This window comes from Nerophis lumbriciformis, linkage group LG35 (genome assembly GCF_033978685.3).
Source record: "Nerophis lumbriciformis linkage group LG35, RoL_Nlum_v2.1, whole genome shotgun sequence".
NCBI classification, from domain to species: domain Eukaryota; kingdom Metazoa; phylum Chordata; class Actinopteri; order Syngnathiformes; family Syngnathidae; genus Nerophis; species Nerophis lumbriciformis.
In genome coordinates this window covers 19,325,001-19,346,419 of record NC_084582.2, presented here as the reverse complement: position 1 = coordinate 19,346,419, position 21,419 = coordinate 19,325,001, and the positions used below count along the sequence as shown (strand labels likewise).

Sequence of the window (21,419 nt, the reverse complement as noted above, 5' to 3'; positions counted from 1 at the left end):
CGACTGCTAGACTTTTGACAAGAACAAGAAAGTTTGATCATATTACGCCTATACTGGCTCACCTGCACTGGCTTCCTGTGCACTTAAGATGTGACTTTAAGGTTTTACTACTTACGTATAAAATACTAAATGGTCTAGCTCCATCTTATCTTGCTGATTGTATTTTACCATATGTCCCGGCAAGAAATCTCCGTTCAAAGAACTCCGGCTTATTAGTGATTCCCAGAGCCCAAAAAAAGTCTGCGGGCTATAGAGCGTTTTCTATTCGGGGGCTCCAGTACTATGGAATGCCCTCCCGGTAACAGTTAGAGATGCTACCTCAGTAGAAGCACTTAAGTCCCATCTTAAAACTCATTTGTATACTCTAGCCTTTAAATAGACCCCCCTTTTAGACCAGTTGATCTGCCGTTTCTTTTCTTTTCTCCTCTGCTCCCCTTGTGGAGAGGGGGGGGGGGGGGGGGGGGGGCAAAGGTCCGGTGGCCATGGATAAAGTGCTGGCTGTCCAGAGTCGGGACCCGGGATGGACTGCTCGCCTGTGCATCGGTTGGGAACATCTCTGCGCTGCTGACTCGTCTCCGCTCGGGATGGTTTCCTGCTGGCCCCACTATGGACTGGACTCTTACTATTATGTTGGATCCACTATGGACTGGACTCTCACAATATTATGTCAGACCCACTCGACATCCATTGCATTCGGTCTCCCCTAGAGGGGGGGGGGTTACCCACATATGCGGTCCTCTCCAAGGTTTCTCATAGTCATTCACATCGACGTCCCACTGGGGTGAGTTTTTCCTTGCCCTTATGTGGGCTTTGTACCGAGGATGTCGTTGTGGCTTGTGCAGCCCTTTGAGACACTTGTGATTTAGGGCTATATAAATAAACATTGAATTAACTGGAATCCAGTGTGCTGTGGGGCCCTATCGTAGTGAATCACACCTGAGCCATCATAAATTAATCAAATCTTTAATAAACACGTAAAAGTAAACAATGTGACAAAGGACATTTTACAACAAACAAACTAGGGATCTAGATATCTGGTCAGGACACTCCTCACTCTTTTGACTTCACCTACATTGTCCATTCATTTTTGGTGACTTTATATACTCTGGACCTAGACGTTGAGTCCGCGACGTACATGGCGGACAATAACTGATACAGTCTGCTTTGCCAGTCCAAATGCATTCGCTGTTTTCCGTAGAATTCCCTCGTCGGCCAGGTAATACAAAGCACACTCTACCTTTTTTTTTTAATCACATCCACGGGAGCTCGCATTCTTGTTTTCTCTCCTTCGACAAATGGACAACGTTTTTCGGTAAGTAGCATCACAGCTGACCTGGACATTGGAAAGTTCTCTTGCTGTCTGAGAAGTGTTGTATCCCAAATAGCTGCAATCACTTTCTCTTAAGGTATTCATGTGTGATTCTCACAAGCGTCTGTACATGTAGAAGAATGAGAAACACGGACACGTCTGGATGACTCTGCTTCATATTTCCAGTGGTTAGCTCCGAGTTACGAAACAGCTTTATTATGAAGCTGGCTGTGGCGCGTTCTTTCTGACGTCACTTCCTGTGTTGGGCGCAGTCTTTCTGGCGTCACTTCCTCTCCGAACTCAGTTCGTAAACGATCAATGAGTCCATACAAAGCTAAGAGTCGGAGACTCAAGAAATACACGGCACACTTACCCGTGTAAAACATTATCCAAAGAAGGGTCCTTAAACGATAGTTTAGTGCGGCTGAAACGGGGCTTAGGCTAAATAATTATTCGTTTAAGGGGTTATCCGGCTTAGTGTAGACATAGCCTTAAAGTCCCAACGATAGTCACACACACACACAAAGTGTGGTGAAACTACCCTCTGCATTTGACCCACCCCCATGTTCACCCCCTGGGAGGGGAGGGGAGCTGTGAGCAGCAGCTGTGGCCGCGCTTGGGAATCATAGTGATCTTAGTGAAATCTTAGTGAACATTTTGGTATTATTTCGTTACCAGTTAGGAAAAAAATTATTTACAGAGCATTAACCAAGGTCCTCCAGTATTTCAACTTCACACAGTATGTGAAATACTGAAACTGTCACGACTCAAACTATGGCGTGATTTGTTCTCCCGTGGTGCAAATGATTTGGACCATACGTGGCGTGAAGGGGAGTACATGATTTAATTTAACACTATAACTACAAAAAAAGAAGCAAACAAAAGGCGCGCACAAGGGCGGAAGTACAAAACTTGACTATAAACACAAAACTTGCACTATGGCAGAAACTATGAACAATGAAACAAAACTTGCAAACTATGGCATGAATAAAGAAAACTTACTTGGATGAGAAAATGGCATGAAAAAGCGCAGCAAGGGTCATAAGGGTGTGTGGAGAGTGTGTCAGGGGTATGATGTCGCCAGACAGACAGCCTGGCAACTGGAAGCTTAAATAATAGGGACATTATTAAAGACAGGTGCGTGAGTCGTGAGGGCAGGTGAAAACTAATGGGTTGCTATGGTGACAAACAAGAGTGCACAATGAGTTCAAACGTGGAACAGGTGAAACTAATGGGTAACCATGGAAACAAGACAAGGGAGTGAAAAGCCAGAAACTAAAGAGTCCAATAACTAAACAAAACAAAATATGACTAAAACAAAACATGATTACACAGACATGACAGAAACATTTTCTTGCAATCATATTTTTCAGAAGAAATAAGTAGGGATGTCCGATGATGGCTTTTTGCCGATATCCGAAATTCCGATTTTGTCCAAATAGTAATTACCGATACCGATATAAATTGATACCGATATCAACTGATACCGATATATACAGTCGTGAAATTAACACATTATTATGACTAATTTGGACAACCAGGTATGGTGAAGAAAAGATCCTTTTTTTAAAAATCAATAAAATAAAATAAGATAAATAAATTAAAAACATTTTCTTGAATAAAAAAGAAATAAAACAATATAAACACAGTTACATAGAAACTAGTAATTAATGAAAATGAGTAAAATTAACTGTTAAAGATTAGTACTATTAGTGGACCAGCAGCACACACAATCATGTGTGCTTACGGACTGTATCCCTGCAGACTGTATTGATCTATATTGATATATAATGTAGGAACCAGAATATTAATAACAGAAAGAAACAACCCTTTTGTGTGAATGAGTGTGAATGGGGGAGGGAGTTTTTTTGGGCTGGTGCACTGATTGTAAGTTTATCATGTGTTTTTTATGTTGATTTAATTTTAAAAAAAAAAAAAAAAAGAAAGAAAAAAAAAGATACAGATTAAAAAAAAAAACGATACCGATAATTTCCGATATTACATTTTAAAGCATTTATCGGCCAATATTATCGGACATCTCTAGAAATAAGTTAAGGTTGCAAATAAACCCATTTAGTAAACATGGTACTCTCAGCCTAGGACAGAAATGATGTGTCTATTTTTAGCACATGAACAAGAGAGAAATACGAGCCAAGGGAAAGTAGTTATTTTACATTTGGACCAGGCAGGCAGTAATTTAGTGCAGACAGAGAACAGAAGACCACAATGACAGCGCCTGGTAATCGTGGGCGTGGCCAAGATTCTTATTTACATGATGGCAGGTTCATCAGGTGTGCTTTAAAAAGAGTTGAAGAAAATGATTCATTTTGAAAGTGTGTGGGTTGTTTTTTTTTGGAGGATACAAAGCTGACGGTCAGTGGCGACACAGCAGGAGGAAAGAAAGTGTCATGGAAGACGTCAGCACCAGATTGAAGCTGCGTGCTGCAGCCCCGAGTGAGGCGATCCCTCCTGCACCAGCCGGGGCCAGTGGTGGGGTCAGAAGCTGCTCCTGGAAGGTGAAGTCATCCATCGCCAGGTTGTCCGCCAGGTCTGAAAGAGCATCCAGACGGAAACAGAGATGGACGGGAGATAGTGGAGGAGAGTCCAGGGGGGGTGTGTGAAAGAATGAAAAATAGGAAAGGATGGAGATAATTACAACCAACACAGTCAGAAAAGCTAAAAAAACATGTGTGCTGTGTCTGCCTTGCACAGCTGTCACAACAACAGCGTTACACAGCCAAGCTTGCTGTATGACCAGATGTCATGGTGTGTAAGTCTTGTAAGCACATGCCGCAGCACACTAACATATTTTACTCACAAGTGTTGAATTGTGAATTCACGCGGTGAGATGAAGAAACCACAATAAACACAAACGCTCAACGCTTTTCTCACGCCAAGTTTCTAAAGTGTTGAGTTCAGTTATATCTTCTTTTATGCATGAAGCGACAGTATGGATAAACAGTATGTCATCGTTACAGTTTTAGCATACTTTGGGCCTGATCTACCAAAGGTTTACGTGTATTCAGTGGTGTGCCGTCAAGGCCAGCAAGGCCTTCTATGCTGGCCTAACATAACCAGAAATCCTGATCATAATTAAAGATAAAATAATTTTTTGGACAAGAACAAGAAAGTTTGATCATATTACGCCTATACTGGCTCACCTGCACTGGCTTCCTGTGCACTTAAGATGTGACTTTAAGGTTATACTACTTACGTATAAAATACTACACGGTCTAGGTCCATCTTATCTTGCTGATTGTATTATACCATATGTCCCGGCTAGAAATCTGCATTCAAAGAGCTCCGGTTTATTAGTGATTGCCAGGACCCAAAAAAAGTCTGCGGGCTATAGAGCGTTTTCTATTCGGGCTCCAGTACTCTGGAATGCCCTCCCGGTAACAGTTAGAGATGCTACCTCAGTAGAAGCATTTAAGTCCCATCTTAAAACTCATTTGTATACTCTAGCCTTTAAATAGACCCCCCTTTTAGACCAGTTGATCTGCCGCTCGGGATGGTCTCCTGCTGGCCCCAATATGGACTGGACTCTCACTATTATGTTAGATCCACTATGGACTGGACTCTCACAATATTATGCTAGATCCACTCGAAGTCCATTGCACCGGTAACCCTGGGGAGGATTTTGATCAGCGGTCCTCTCCAAGGTTTCTCATTGTCCCATTGGGTTGAGTTTTTCCTTGCCCTGATGTGGGATCTGAACTGAGGATGTCGTTGTGGCTTGTGCAGCCCTTTGAGACACTCGTGATTTAGGGCTATATATGTAAACAGTGATTGATTGATTCATATTTTTGAATTTACTTTCCCTAAATATCTAAAAGTATTGATATTCTCTTCATGTCATATTATGCTCCTTCCAGCGCTGTTGTTTTTAGGGATTTTAGAGGTTTTTATCCAATCAGAATTCAGCTAGCTTATGTTGCCATGCTGTACCAAATCTGCCCGAGGCCTTCAGAATCAACAATGCGGGCGTCCGTGCACTGTAAGTGAACGGACACAGACATTTGATAGACAGTTGCCATAGCCAATCAGATCACGAGTTGTTGTCAGTAAGGCCTTCTAGCAGGCAGATATATATTGTGATGTTATGAGCTAGGTAACATAGGAACTCCATTACCCAGCATGCCACAATAGTAAAGAGCATGTGCAGTAGCCCTTTTTAGGTTGTTGAATGCAGCCATGCCGGCAGCTGGATGTTATTGATGAGCACGCTGTGGAGTAAACTTTAAAAACTGAGCCAACACGCCTCATCTGCATCTTTTATGATTATAAAAAACACATACCGTATTTTTCGGAGTATAAGTCGCACCGGAGTATAAGTTGCACCTGCCAAAAATGCATAATAAAAAAGGAAAAAAACATATATAAGTCACACTGGAGCCCGGCCAAACTATGAAAAAAACTGCAACTTATAGTCCTAAAAATACGGTATATTTGCAAGGCCATTTTCAAGAAGGATATTTAAAGAGAAACTACATCTTGTGAGATGATGTCGGCCAACCCCGGAAGCTAGCTCAGCTGTCCCGGCGATGAAACGTGAGTTCAGATATTTTATTTCTTTATTTTTTCACGTTCAATATGTTATTTGCAATTTTAATTTTGACAGTACTACATAGATATGTTTTAATTTGCTGATGCGGGTTTATTGATTTTTAAATGCCCCAGAAAATAACCTGTTTTGTATAATGTCCAGCAGTGCGTAAATGTGTTCCTGTATAGTATTTATCCAGCAATAGACATGAGGTGACATCAATGATGGTATTTTGAGAGGTAATCATTGAAGTCGGACATCACTGAAGGCCTAGGTGGGAAACGCACGGCCCGCCACTGCGTGTATTGAAACACGTGCAAACTTGACAGCACACGCAAAGCTGATCTACTAAACTTGTGTGTCTCTTGAGTGCAATCCATTTAGGGTGTCTGTCTTCATGAATATGCAGAATATATTTGCTGACTATCAAAACGTCAACAATACTGTGAGGAGAAAATGCAAATACATTTTTTTTAAGCACGCACAGTGTGATTGATCAAGGCTGAAATTGTTCTGTCGGAGCTGTTTTGCATCCATATTTAGTATGTCTCAAAATTACGTGCAAACTTTGTGCAGAAATTAATGTGAGAAAAGAGGCAGCTCCATCTTATGTGCAGTATGTTTGTCAACACATATGAACTGTCACAAATAGAAATATTAGACATATCGTCTATTTAGCAATATCATTTTATTATTTCGTAGCTGCTGGATGACTTTTACTATTTAAAACAAATTCAATTGATGCGTTTTGGTGTCCTCAGGTGTTCTTATTTAATGGTGTTAGTTTTTCAATTTAGGGAAAATATTATCATATGTATTATATGGAAAAACGTCTTGCAATAAGCATTTTCTATAGTTTAGATCAGGGGTAGAGCCAGATGTGGCTCTTTTGATGACTGCATCTGGCTCTCAGATAAATCTTAGCAGACATTGCTTAACAGGATAAGTAATGAATAATTCCGCTGGTAATCACAGTGTTAAAAATAACCTTCAAAATATAAAACATTCTCATACATTTTAATCCATCCATCCATTTTTCTACCGCACCTGTTCAAGTAGTTGCATTAATGGCAAGAAGTATTCTATTTATTATTGGTTCGCTTCAGAATAACAATGTTATTAAAAATAATAAGAGGCTTACTATACTCTAAAAATGTTGGTCTTACTTAAAAATGCACGCATTTAGTTGTATTCAGTGTTAAAAAATATTATATGGCTCTTACGGAAATACATTTTAAAATATTTGGCTTTTATGGCACCTCTCAGCCAAAAAGGTTCCCGACCCCTGGTTTAGATCATTCCACACGCATGAATGCGCTGCACTGTAGTGATGGTCTACTATCTCCGTGCAGAGCGCGCCCTCGGCGCACTACAAGTAGTTGCTGTCGTCTATATTGCAATTCTATTTTGCTGAAAGGGTATTACGTACTATAGATGTGTGCTGCTTGTTCAAGAACATTGCACAGAGATTTGAGAGTGTTTCCATGGGCTGATATTCCCTGTAATACATGCACATTTGACCAAATAAACGACGTACATTCTGTCAGAGTATGTTGGTGACGAACCCCAAGATGCAGAGATGGCAGGCTTTGTCCAGGAAAACATGATTTAATTTAACACTATAGCAAAAAAAACAAAACAAAAGGGTACAAACAAAAGGTGCGCACAAGGCGGCGAACAAACTTGGCTATGAACTAAAATAGCACAAAGGCTAACTGTCGACAATAAACAAAAACACTTACTGTGACACGAAGGAACTATGACATGAGCAGAGTGAACAAAAGTAGACAGAGCTACAACGACAAGTATTATGACAGGTAGTAGTGACAATAATCCAGCACTGACTGGAGAGGAAGGCAGGTTCAAATAGCAGCTGGCTGATTGACACCAGGTGTGGCCAGGTGCTAATCAGCCACAGCTGAGGGGACAAAGCACTCAGGGAGATTTATCAGGAAATAACCAAAATAAGAGGGCTGACAGGAAACAAAGACAGGAAAAACCAAAACCTAACTGAACTGTCAGTGACAAACCTGACACATTCAAATAAAACATTTAAAAACTGTTCCTGGATCACATTCTAACAATAACATTGCATTTGTGTAAGAATACTGGGGTCTTTTTTTAAGTAAAATTATGCAAACAAGGAATTAACTGTGATTAGGTGTGTACTAATGTTTTATTTTAAATGATATTTACCAGTTATAATGTTCTAATAAAAAGATGACTTTTTACAAGACTTTACACTATTACAGTGGTACTTTGGATTTCATACACCCCACTTTTCGTATGATTCAGTTTGACGAAAATGTTGCCCCCTTTCCCGTATACTATCTCGGTTATCATACGGCCCTGACGATGGTGACTCATCACTCCTTTTTGCTTTATTAAGTACGACTGCAAAATAAGTCACTACGGCACCAAATAAAGTTCCAAGTGCCGGCACTTTGACAAAGAAGGAGAGAAACACTTCTGAATTCAAGAATGAACTCATAGCAAAGTGTCCCCGCAGCTCTCTCCTAAAGGTGGGAATCTTTGAGCACGATTGGATTTGATTCAGATTCTTTGGGTGATGATCTAATTCAGAATCGATTCTCTTTCTTTTGTAATATACTGTATTATTTGGTATATTAATTGTAACAAAACCTCTTTAGAACAGGATAAAGGTTTACAAAAACTCCTCTTGCATGCTGACATATGACTTATATGCGGAGTTTTGACCTAAAAACATGTTTAAAAATATATATATATATTTAAAATTGTATTTACAAAAATGACAGAATGTTAATCAATCTAATACAATAAAATACGGCAACAGTAAACTCTAAACCAATTCCAATCAAAGCAACTAAGAATACATATAAATACCTCCATCCATCCATTTTCTACCGCTTATTCCCTTCGGAGTCGCGGGGGGTGCTGGAGCCTATCTCAGCTACAATCGGGCGGAAGGCGGGGTACACCCTGGACAAGTCGCCACCTCATCGCAGGGCCAACACAGATAGACAGGCAACATTCACACTCACATTCACACACTAGGGCCCATTTAGTGTTGCCAATCAACCTATCCCCAGGTGCATGTCTATGGAGGTGGGAGGAAGCCGGAGTACCCGGATGGAACCCACGCAGTCACGGGGAGAACATGCAAACTCCACACAGAAAGATCCCGAGGGATTGAACTCACGACTACTCAGGACCTTCGTATTGTGAGGCAGACGCACTAACCCCTCTTCCACTGTGCTGCCCCATATAAATACAATAATTATTAAATACAAAACTAAAAAAAGGAAAACAAAATGTATAAAAGCAACAGTGTCAATAATAATAATAAAAACAATAATAAGTAATAATAATAAAAATAGTAGTTGCCTAATGTTTTAAATTAAATAAATAAATAATAGCAAAAAAAACGTATTTTTTTGCAATTAAAAAAAATTATTCTTTAAAATTATGAATCGATCTAGAATCGGAATAAATGAAAAGCACGATTTAGATGTGAATCGATTTTTTTTAGCACCCTTACTCCTTTCTCCTCTCTGCGTGATGGATGCTATAGCTTGTGCAGTACTATAAGTAGAGGATAGTACAACGTTACAAACCTTGCTCCCTGATGCGTTAGGAGTCAAAATCGGAGGTACCACTGTACTTACGGTCCGCTTTTAACACAAATATAAAGCCTTTCCTTGAAATATAAACGGTACAGTAACTTCTTTGCATATTTTGACCTATGGTAGGTCTTAATAAACAAATTAGCCACTGCATTTGTTAGTTTTTTCTGTATGTGTATAATGTTTGTAAACTCCTTTTTAATTGTATTTATTTATTTTGTTATTAAAAAAATATCTGTAAAGTAAAAAAAAAAAAAAAAAAAAGCTTGTACACTCCTGAACCAGTAAGTCACCTGCTTCTAGTGCTCCTAATCATGTAAGTTGAAGGTGTATGAGGAATTTGATTGGGTTACAACTGTCAACTCCCAGATGTTAGTAATCCACAACTAGTGGTCAAGATAAATCTACATTAGATACACAATATGATTCATATTTCCCTTCACCATACATTAACCCTCAGCTCCTGTATTGCACTTCTTCTCCATCTGTTGACTTTGCTGCACAGACTTAAGTCACCTGCTGCTGAGCTCTTACTCACAGCTGCCTCATTGCTACGCATCCACAGCTGTGTTCCCGCTGACACTGAGCAGAAGCCTCCCCGTGTGTGTGTGTGTGTGTGTGTGTGTGTGTGTGTGTGTGTGTGTGTGTGTGTGTGTGTATGTTTTTGTGTGTGTGTGTGTGTGTGTGTATGTTTTTGTGTGTGTGTGTGTGTGTGTGTGTGTGTGTGTGTGTGTGTGTGTGTGTGTGTGTGTGTGTGTGTGTGTGTGTGTGTGTGTGTGTGTGTAAGATACATGCTTTGTCTGGTGAAAAGCTGTGAGGGGAGACTGCAATAAGAAGGCTGAGTTATGACTGAGGGCGGGAGGATATCAGTAATAAGGAGAGCTGTGGTTCGGCATGCCAACGATGAGTTAGTACCAGATGCATGCAAACACACACACACACACACACACACACACACACACACACACACACACACACACACACACACACACACACACACACACACAAAGTCACATCTGTGTTCATAAAATAACACATAGCTCCAAACTGACTTAGCGGTCTAATCTGATCTGTGTCCTATGCTCCTGTGTGGGAGGAAGGGCTGGTTTTTAACCACTTGTGTGACCAGAGGAAGCAGTCAGAAGCGGTTTAAGCCCCTGTCACGCCAAATTTCTTCCCCCTACAAACCCCCCCATTTACTTCCGGGGTAATTTCCTCTTACGTCATTTACTCTTACTTACGTCATTTCCTCTTACGTCATTGACAGCGATCGATAGAATCCAAATCTCCTGAAAATGGTGGTGTCACTGAATGACATTTGTCTTTATCTTTCCCAGGGGACTTATGTCAAACACCAGCAGGCTTCGAAAAATTCCAGGCGGAGTGTTAGGGAAAATTCCAGGCGGAGTGTTAGGGCCGCTGCTGGGAACTTCTGTCAAAACGAATCAAAAATCGTCAATTCTCCGTCAAATGTGCAGTCAGGAATATCCTCAAGTTAATTTGTCCGATTAATACAGACGTTTTGTTAACGCTATATTATAAAAAAAAAAAAAAACTAAAAAAAAAAAAAGTATCCTTACAGCGACGGGCAGTCAAAGCCGAAGTGTTATCGATCGCTGTCAATGACGTAAGAGGAAAAGACATAAGTAAGAGGAAATGACGTAAGAGGAAATGACCCCGGAAGTAAATGGGGGGGGGGGGGGGGAGGTTTTTGTAGGGGGAAGAAATTTGGCGTGACAGCCCCATTTACACTAAGCCGGATAAGGTTATCCAGGGTAAATCACACCTAACCTTATCTGTGTCCACACACAACAATGCCACTGTTTAAGACCCCGGCCCCCTCCGTCCGCCGGCGCAAGTACACGTGCGGAAAAAAAAAAAGAATCCAAATGAGCGTCCATTTGCTCCAAGCTCTCAAGTAGATGATTTTACTTCACTGCGAAGTTATTTAAAATTTTGCTGTGCATTTTACATTTGTATGCTGTGTTTTGTGTGCATGTTTTTAAATAAAATGTATCTCCTTTGAACAATATCCAGTGTTGTGGTATTTCAATTAACAAGAATCCAGTGTGCTGTGGGGCCCCTATTGTAGTGACTCACACCTGAGACATCATACATGAATCAAATCTTGAATCGACATGAGAAAGTAGACAATGTGATAAAAAAACATTTTACAACAATCAATCTAGACCAGTGGTTCTTAACGTTGTTGGAGGTACCGAACCCCACCTGTTTCATATGCGCATTCACCGAACCCTTCTTTAGTGAAAAATAACATGTTTCTTTGGTAACACTTTGGTATGGGGAACATATTCTAAGTAATAAAGACTTAATTTAGAGTTATTTGGTTAGGGTTAGAGGGTTAGGGTTATAATAAGGCCATGCCGAATAAGGCTATAATAAGTACTTAATAATGACTAGTTAAGAGCCAATATGTTACTAATGTGCATGTTAATAAGCAACTAATTAATGGTGAATATGTTCCCTATACTAAAGTGTTACCATGTTTTATTACTGGTGCACAAAATGAACCGTGCATGAACATCACCTTGTTCAAACAACAAAACCAACACAGTGCATAAACTCACAACAAATTACACACCTGCAAATCAGTCAGCTGTTGCCGTATCCGTAATACGCCGATAGGGAGAAGTTTGTATTTACACGATGAGTCGGGTGTGTTTTGACCTCCGCCGAACCCCTGAGGCAGACTCACCGAACCCCTAGGGTTCGATCGAACCCAGGTTAAGAACCACTGATCTAGACAGAGAATACCCAAAGTATTGTTGTTGTGGGTTGACTCCGCCGTTGGGGTATTCTTTCGTGAGATATGGCGTCAGTGGATAAGCTGGGTCACCCAAAATAAAAAAAAAGGGACCTGATCTTCACCTTCCAGCAGTTGTTTGGGACACGAGGGGATGGTTCCATCTTTCAGCTGCGCGCTAATGGCGGAGTTAGCGAAGATGCGGGTATCATGCACGCTGCCTGGCCATATTCACAGTCACATCCATAAAGCAATATTTGTATTCACATAGGCTGTATCACATCCACGAGAGGAAGTGACCAAGTTTTTCGGTAAATAGACTCACAGCTGACCCGGACATTTGAAAGTTCTCTTGCCGTCTGAGAAGCAAAAATGGAAAATGAAGGTGAAGGCTAAAGAGTGAGGAGTGTCCTGACCAGATATTTAGATCCCGAGATTAATTGTTGTAAAATGTTCTTTATCGCATTGCCTACTTTCTCATGTCGATTAAAGATTTGATTCATGTATGATGTCTCAGGTGTGATGCACTACAATAGGGCCCCACAGCCCACTGGATTGGGGGGGCGCTGCGTGGTTGGGGGCGTGGTTAAGAGGGGAGGAGTATATTGACAGCTAGAATTCACCAAGTCAAGTATTTCATATATACCGTATTTTTCTGAGTATAAGTCGCACCGGAGTATAAGTCGCACCTGCCGAAAATGCATAATAAAGAAGGAAAAAAACATAAGTCGCACTGGAGCCTGGCCAAACTATGAAAAAAACTGCGACTTATAGTCCGAAAAATACGGTATATATATATATATATATATATATATATATATATATATATATATATATATATATATATATATATATATATATACATCCTGAAAATATGCAAACTATGAAAAAAACTGCGACTTATAGTCCGAAAAATACGGTATATATATATATATATATATATATATATATATATATATATATATATATATATATATATATATAAATATATACATCCTGAAAATATGCAAACAAAACTGTGTTTAGATGATTGATACTTCAAACTTGCATAAATATAACATGAATATAACATAACTTAGCTTCTGAGAGCTTCAAAATGTAATGAATAAAACGCTAAAGTTGTTGATAAACAAGCAATTGTTTTAATAATTAAATATGGTAATTTTAAATGAATTATAATGATAATTTACAATTAATTATTTCAAATATGTTTATTTTAATGTACCGGTATAATTCTATGGCTGGATGTAATAAGGAGTCAGAAAAAATACAAATAAAAATACAATTAATTTTGATGTTTTTAGCAAAATATAGTAAAAATTGATTTAGTTTTTTATTTTTTTTAATTAATAAATATATTTATTTTTAGGTAAGATAAACATAATAATACAATTTATCTCCAGTCTGTATGATTTAGTTCTTGTCACCCTGTTGTCCTCCCGTCATGAAAAAAGGCTGTCCTCACTCAGGTCCGCATGGAGCTGAAGGGGGCGTGGCCTCCAGCTCCGCTGAAAATCGGGAGATTTTCAGGAGAATATTTGTCCCGGGAGGTTTTCGGGTGAGGCGCTGAATTTCGGGAGACTCCCGGAAAATTCGGGAGGGTTGGCAAGTATGTTATAACTTCACCTTTATTGTTAGTTTTTAAGCCAAAATGCGTCCGTTCTCCCTTTTCTGTCTACACACCGTGTCTGTTTGTAAGTACTCCGTGATTGTGTGCCGCCGAACATGCTCGTCTGCTCGTAAAACCAGCAATGTCACAACACGGGGGGGTGCGGGACCGGTACGTTTCAGAGGCGATATAGTATCGAAAATGATTCATTAGTACCGCGGTACTATACTAATACCGGTATACCCTAGTGTGGACACGGATAAGGTTAGGTGTGATACCCTGGATTACCTTATCCGGCTTTTAGTGTAAACGGGGCCTAAAAAGCAACACGTCTTACTTGAACACACCAGGGTTGGGGAGCGGTGGGAGTCCCTTGGTCCCTTCCCAAACAGAGGGTGCAAATAAATAAACCTCAAAAAGCTAAATAAAAAAAAAAAAAACTCCTGGGAGTTTCACTGCGATTACATCATCATCTGATCACCGGCCACAGGGACAATTAACTTTTCTTCTCCTCCTGTGTGTGCTTTTCCCTCCTCGCCCCACCCGCCCACTCCCTCCCGACATGGCAGCGGGCAGACATTCATCGGGGCTCTGAAAGAACGATTTGTCACCGTCGACAGCAGTGCACCGTAATGCTGAGCCAATTAAGCTCAAGGTGCAACTGGATACAGCTCCTATACCCTGAGGATAAAGAGGCAGGCTGGGGGCAAGTGTGTTTGTGTCTGAGAACAAGCCTGAGACAAAGTGAGAAAGTATTGTGTTGGAGTGCCGATGAGTGGCAATAATGGAAATGTGTAAAGTGGGGGAAAAAAAGCCATTTAAGAAGCACAAATGGAGGAAAGGGAGTCTTTCTGCCGGTTTAAAGACATGGGCAGGACCACAGAGGGGCCTTGTTCTGCAAGCTTTAAAAACAAGCCCACAGGGACAGAACACCATGCGAGGCTAAATCCCTAACAGTCGTACGTACGCAGGGTTGGGACTAATAATATCCTGGTATAATTAGTGATGGACACCTGTGCCCATGTTAGCACCAACGTAAAGAAGGAGTAACAGAGAGGAGCTTTTCACCTGTTGGCTCATTCTATACAGTCAATTAAAGGCCTACTGAAACCCACTACTACCGACCACGCAGTCTGATAGTTTATATATCAATGATGAAATCTTAACATTGCAACACATGCCAATACGGCCGGGTTAGCTTACTAAAGTCTAATTTTAAATTTTGCGTGAAATATCCTGCTGAAAACGTCTCGGTATGATGACGTCAGCGCGTGACGTCACGGATTGTGGAGGACATTTTGGGACAGCATGGTGGCCAGCTATTAAGTCGTCTGTTTTCATCACAAAATTCCACAGTATTCTGGACATCTGTGTTGGTAAATGTTTTGCAATTTGTTCAATGAACAATGGAGACAGCAAAGAAGAAAGCTGTAGGTGGGAAGCGGTGTATTGCGGGTGGCTGCAGCAACACAAACACAGCCGGTGTTTCATTGTTTACATTCCCGAAAGATGACAGTCAAGCTTTGCCATTGGCCTGTGGAGAACTGGGACAACAGAGACTCTTACCAGGAGGACTTGGGTGGGGTGGGGGGGGTGGTTTGTTATGCGGGATTAATTTGTGGCATATTAAATATAAGCCTGGCTGTATTGTGGCTAATAGAGTATATATATGTCTTGGGTTTATTTACTGTTTTAGTCATTCCCAGCTGAATATCAGGTCCCACCCGCCTCTCACAGCATCTTCCCTATCTGAATCGCTCCCATTGCCCTCTAGTCCTTCACTCTCACTTTCCTCATCCACGAATCTTTCATCCTCGCTCAAATTAATGGGGAAGTCGTCGCTTTCTCGGTCCGAATCGCTCTCGCTGCTGGTGGCCATGATTGTAAACAATGTGCGGATGTGAGGAGCTCCACAACCTGTGACGTCACGCGCATATCGTCTGCTACTTCCGGTACAGGCAAGGCTTTTTTATCAGCGACCAAAAGTCGCAAACTTTATCGTCAATGTTCTCTACTAAATCCTTTCAGCAAAAATATGGCAATATCACGAAATGATCAAGTATGACACATAGAATGGACCTGCTATCCCCATTTAAATAAGAAAATTGCATTTCAGTAGGCCTTTAAGCGGGCAGATGGACAGAAATAGAGTCACCATCCCATTTGTGATTAATGTGAACTGTGTGGGCCCTTGAGGCCTCGTTCACATCCACGTTAAAAAGATCACTACTGCCAGTTTATTGTGGCCTGAGAGCCAGGGGAGAGGTCAGCAGTGCAGCCATTGATTTGTAACGCTATCGTTCTGCACTACGAAAGAGGCGAGTCACATGCGCGTCAACAGCCGGTGATGCGTTTAAACTGGAACTTTCTGTTGTTTTTAACCGACAGTCCCCAGGAGGAGGACAGGCTGGGGAACTGTGGGTTTTTAGGGGTGAGCGGATGTTTGTTTGGATCCCTGCAGTGGGTCACAGAGTGGCTGCAGTGTCTGTATATACATGCTTGCATGCTCGTGTGCTTGGCTGTCTGTGCTAAAGGAAATGGGGCTATGGGTGGGAGTCTGGACTTTTTTTTGGCCTCAGGCCTTTTTGTGTACAGTCAAGCAAAACCGAGTACAGAACTTTATGTTTTATTGCTCTGACTAAAATGCAGACGATCCTCAAAGGTCGAATGAACACAACCATATTCAGACTAAATTTTCAACTAAATTCCCCTTAGTTTTTTAGTTTTTGAACCTGCTCTGTGGCCTTGTGGTTAGAGTGTTTGCCCTGAGATCGGTAGGTCGTGAGTTCAAACCCCGGCCGAGTCATACCAAAGACTATAAAAATGGGACCCATTACCTCCCTGCTTGGCACTCAGCATTAAGGGTTGGAATTGGGGGTTAAATCAGCAAAATGATTCCCGAGCGTGGCCACCACTGCTGCTCACTGCTCCCCTCACCTCCCAGGGGGTGGAAAAAGGGGATGGGTCAAATGCAGAGAGTAATTTCACCACACCTAATGTGCGTGTGACTATCAGTGGTACTTTAATTTAGTTTAGTTCATTGGAAAATACAAGGTCACACTGACATACAGCTTGTAACAATTCACAATTTAATGTAGGAAGAAGCAGAGCTTATTAAATCCTACCCCTTCTTCACATCACAATTCATTAGGAAATAATACAGTGGTACCTCGGTTTTCACATGCCCCTCTCCAGTACACCTGAATAGACCTTACCGGGAAGGTTGAGTGTGATCCCACGATAGTTGGAACACACCCTCCGGTTCCCCTTCTGAAATAGAGAAACCAGCACCTCAGTCTGCCAATCCAGAGGCAACGCCCCCGGTGTCCACGTAATTCTGCAACCACGACAGCCCCACAAGCATCCAGACCCTTAAGGAACTCCGGGCAAATCTCATCCACCCCCGGGCTCTGCCACAGAGGAGCTACTTAACTCCCTCGGCAACCTCAGCCCCAGAAATAGAAGAACCCACCACAGATTCCAGAAGCACTGCTTCCTCATTGGAAGACGTGTAGGTGGGATTGAGGAGGTCTTCAAAGTATTTCTTCCACCGATCCACAACCCTGTCGACGTAAGCAGCACACCGTCCCCACTATACACGGTGTTGACAGTGCACTGCTTCCCCCTCCTGAGGCGGCGGATGGTGGTCCAAATTCGCTTTGAAGCCATCCGGAAGTAATTCTCCAGAGTGATATTGGTCCTCCCATGTCCGAGCTTTTGCCTCTGCAACAGCCAAAGCCACACACAGCTTGGCTTGTCAGTACCTGTCTGCTGCCTCCGAAGTCAAAACCCCGATAGGACTCTTTCTTCACCTTGAAGACATCAGCGAGTTCTGAGATTACCGCCACGGCAGGCACTGACCACCTTGGCCACAGGTCCGATCGGCTGCCTCGACCATAAACCATGGTCTACTCGGACTAAATGTCCAGCGCCTTCCTCGTAACATGTTCGAAGTTCTTATGAAGGTGAGAATTGAAACTCTCTCTGACGGGAGACTGTGCCAGACATTATCAGCAGACCCTCACTATGCATTAGAGCAGGGGTGGGCAATTAATTTTTACCGGGGGCCGCATGAGCAACCTGAGCACTGCTGGAGGGCCACAGCGACAATATTTCAATTAAATTTTGCTCAAATTATTTTTGATATACCGTAAGATAAATAATAATAATAATAATAATAATTTCATTTAATCTAACTTAACTTTATACAAAAGCAGATTGCTTTTGATGGTTTTATTTTCAACACTGTCTTACACAACACTTCCTGATGTATAATACAATGCAAAAATGTCAATTTCTGTCACTTTATCCTGCATTCTCTTTAAAAGTCCAATATTTTTCCCCGTCAGATTTGGACAACCATCTGTTGTCACACCTGCCAGCTTGTCCCATTTTAGTCCTAACATGTCCAAACACACATTCACCTATGTGAACAAGTCATTACCTGTGGTTGTCTCTTTAATTGACTGCATGGCTGCCAGCTCCTCCGTGATTTGAAAGTCTGCAGTTATCCCACGTAAGAAGATGAGCAGCTGGGCGGTGTTACGTACATCGCAGCTCTCATCCAAAGCCAGCGAAAAACAGTCAAAGTCGGCCGTTCTGTTCTTCAGCTGAAGCTCCAAGTTTCCAGCGATGGTCTCAACCCGCCTCGTTACAGTGCGTCGGGAGAGTGACACGTTCTCAAATGCGCCCCTCTTCTCCAAGCATATCAGTGCAACAGAGTCCAATAAGCACTCCTTAATAAACTCTCGGTCAGAAAACGCCTTACTTTTTCTGGCGATTTTGTGAGAAATGATGAAACTTGTCCTGATGGCTGCATCTCTGGGGGTGTGAAATTTGGCAAAAAGTCCTTGTTGGGTTTGCAGTTTTACCATCAACGCATCAGCCTCCCTTGCACGCGCTTCATTGGACAGATTCCGGTATTTTTCCTCGTGCTTCGTCGTGTAGTGGCGATTCAAATTATATTCTTTAAACACAGCAACATGTGTACCACAAATTAAGCACACGGCTTCACCTTTAATTTCTGTAAAGAAATACTTGGCAGTCCATGTGTTGTTGAAAACACGGCAATCGTCATCAACTTTTCTTTTTTTAGCGTCTCGGGGATAACTTGTCGTTGTGCACCTTCACTCACAGGTTACACACGGACATACGCCCATAGATAACACTTTTCAAAATAAAAGCAGCACAGTTGTATTGCACGCACGACATAGATGTTTTTTAAAATTTATTTTGTAATTTGTGATTGCCGCTGTTCACATTCACTCACAATCGCGCACGAGCATACGTCCACACGGAAGTAATACAAATAATGCTTTTCAAAACAAAAGCAGCACCGTTGTATTGCACACATCGACATATATACTTTTTTAAATGTATTTTGTAATTTATGATTGGCCTCACAAAGGGCCGGATGAGGCCCGCGGGCCGCCGAATGCCCAGGTCTGTGTTAGAGCCTGCCAGGTCTGTCAGGCATCCTCCCCCACCATCGGGGCCGACTCACCACCAGGGGCTGATCAGTAGAAAGCTTTTTTTTCTGTTCTAGTTTAAAAATGTTAAAATTGAGAAAACATCTATTCAAACAAGATATTTTGCCCCGCTCCCCCATATATAAAATCTTGTTTAAAGATTCTGCAACATTTTGAAAATGCTTAATTTAAGAATTTGCAAGTTAAATAATGCTTGCTTTCAAAATAAAAGAAAGTATTTCTAACTTAACAGTCCTGCTAATTACGGTACATACAAATCGTATCAAGCAACATTTTCTGTCCATGCAGCTAGTTAATTTCACTAGTTTTTGATATTTTTTCTGAAAATCTTGTATTTGTGTCTTATATTTTGACAGTTCTATATTGCAGTGTATTTTCTGCCATGGTGGCGAGGATTAGTATCTTAGAAGCAGCTTCGCACTGTTTGTTGCAGCTTGCGCTCAGATTTTAGCCGGTGTTCTGGCAAGACACGCACCGTCCTGGAATTCATGCAACTCCTGCATGTGTGCATGTGGAAATGTAATTGTGTCTCCTTGAGCGTACATCTTTTTTGAAGGAATCTTTCATGTGAGTACAATCTTTAGCATGTAAACACTGGGACACAGCTGTTGAAAAAGGCAAATATGGGCCCCAGATCCAATACTATAATCGGGAAATTTCTATTGGCAGAGAGACAGTTTGTATCTCCAAATACTTGTAAGTTTTATTAATACGTGAAGGCGAATGGGTGAATGTGAAGTTCAGTAGCCAGATGACATGATAATTATTTGGCTTGGGGTGAACATGTACCTTTATGGTCCAGTACAGTTTATTCACCACATGTGCACTATGCACAAAGCCTTTTTTTTTTGGTTAGATAAGTATGCGGAATGTTAAGTCTCCAAACACAGGTGCTTCTTATGAAATCGGAGAGCTGTTTTGGATTGCTGCTATATTGGCAGACGCTGTGTGCACATAACACACCCCGGCGGGTCAAATTTGATCTCGGTTCTCAACAAGAATCATCGGCTTAGGAAACATTGTAGAGTCCGAAGTAAAGCAAATATTTGACCAGAGTGAATGTTGCACTCAGCAAATTTGGAAAGCGATGATTCCTTTACATAAGCAGTCCTTGGACTGCAAACTGGAGGAGGGGGAGTTATAAGAGCTGCACCTGATTGACGGCATGCGTTTTTTTATGTGGGCCAACCGTTCGTGATTACTGGCTTGTTGTGCAAAGTCACATTCTATTGACCAGACTAATTTGCCCCATGATCATTGCTAATTGAGAACTGGGATGCAACTGAGGGGGCTGTGCAGGGTGCTTCTGTTTGTGGAATGTGACCGTCTGCCTCCACACCCACAAGCTGACCACAGGGGCGTTCGCAGGGACTGGGAATGTTGGGCCAACACAAACGGGACACCCAGAGGAGGGTATGCCTCGGGCCTATGGAACAGCACTGCTCTATGAGTGCTCTGGCCTTAAAACCTTCACAACATGCCATGTTATTTGAGGGACCATCACACACACACACACAGAAAAATAAGAGCAGGAAAGGACACAACGACGACGCGTCTACGTCGACAAGTAATGGGCGGTAACTACATTTCAGAGTAGCGTAGCGGTAGATTTGCTACTTTTTGAAGCATGCAGTGGCGATTCCAGTAGCTTAGCTATATTTAGACCCATGTAACGTAGTAGCGTCCATAAACGCTACAAGCTACAAAGAGAAAAAATGGACTGCAAATCCAGCCATCCATTACTGCTGCTTGCTTGTCCCTCCTGGGGACCTAGCAGGGGAAAAACATCCATCCATATTCTACCGCTTGTCCCTCTCAAGGTTGCGGGGGTGACTGGAGCCTATCCCAGCTGCATTCGGACGGACACGTCGCCTGATTATGATAAATAAATAATAATTAAAAAAAACAACTACAAATGTATAAATACACTACCAGTCAAAACACCTTATTTATTGCAATAAGTAGTGTAAGTTGCAATATTTCACTGGTACTTCGAATTTAACAATGTTTGACAACGGACGTCCTTTGCTGCCAATGTAATTGTTTTTAAACACAGCTACTGTAAAGTTCACAAGTATTTGGACAGTAACTATTTTT

The 21,419-nt window shown here is 41.6% G+C and overlaps 1 protein-coding gene across 2 annotated transcripts in view; it reads right to left on the bottom strand.

Annotated features, from left to right (window-relative positions):
- Nucleotides 1-947: 947 nt before the first annotated feature.
- gpc3 (glypican 3) overlaps nt 948-21,419 on the bottom strand; it is a 334,992-nt gene continuing 314,520 nt past the window's right edge. Inside the window, exons 8-9 of one of the 2 annotated variants that reach the window (XM_061928019.1) lie at nt 3,673-3,859; nt 948-3,605 (exon numbers count right to left, since the gene is read on the bottom strand). In XM_061928019.1, the coding sequence (XP_061784003.1) occupies nt 3,684-3,859 (176 nt within the window). In that variant the 3' untranslated portion in view covers nt 948-3,605; nt 3,673-3,683. Of the gene's footprint in view, nt 3,860-21,419 lie in introns of both variants that reach the window. The other variant, XM_061928018.1, reaches the window with a different exon arrangement.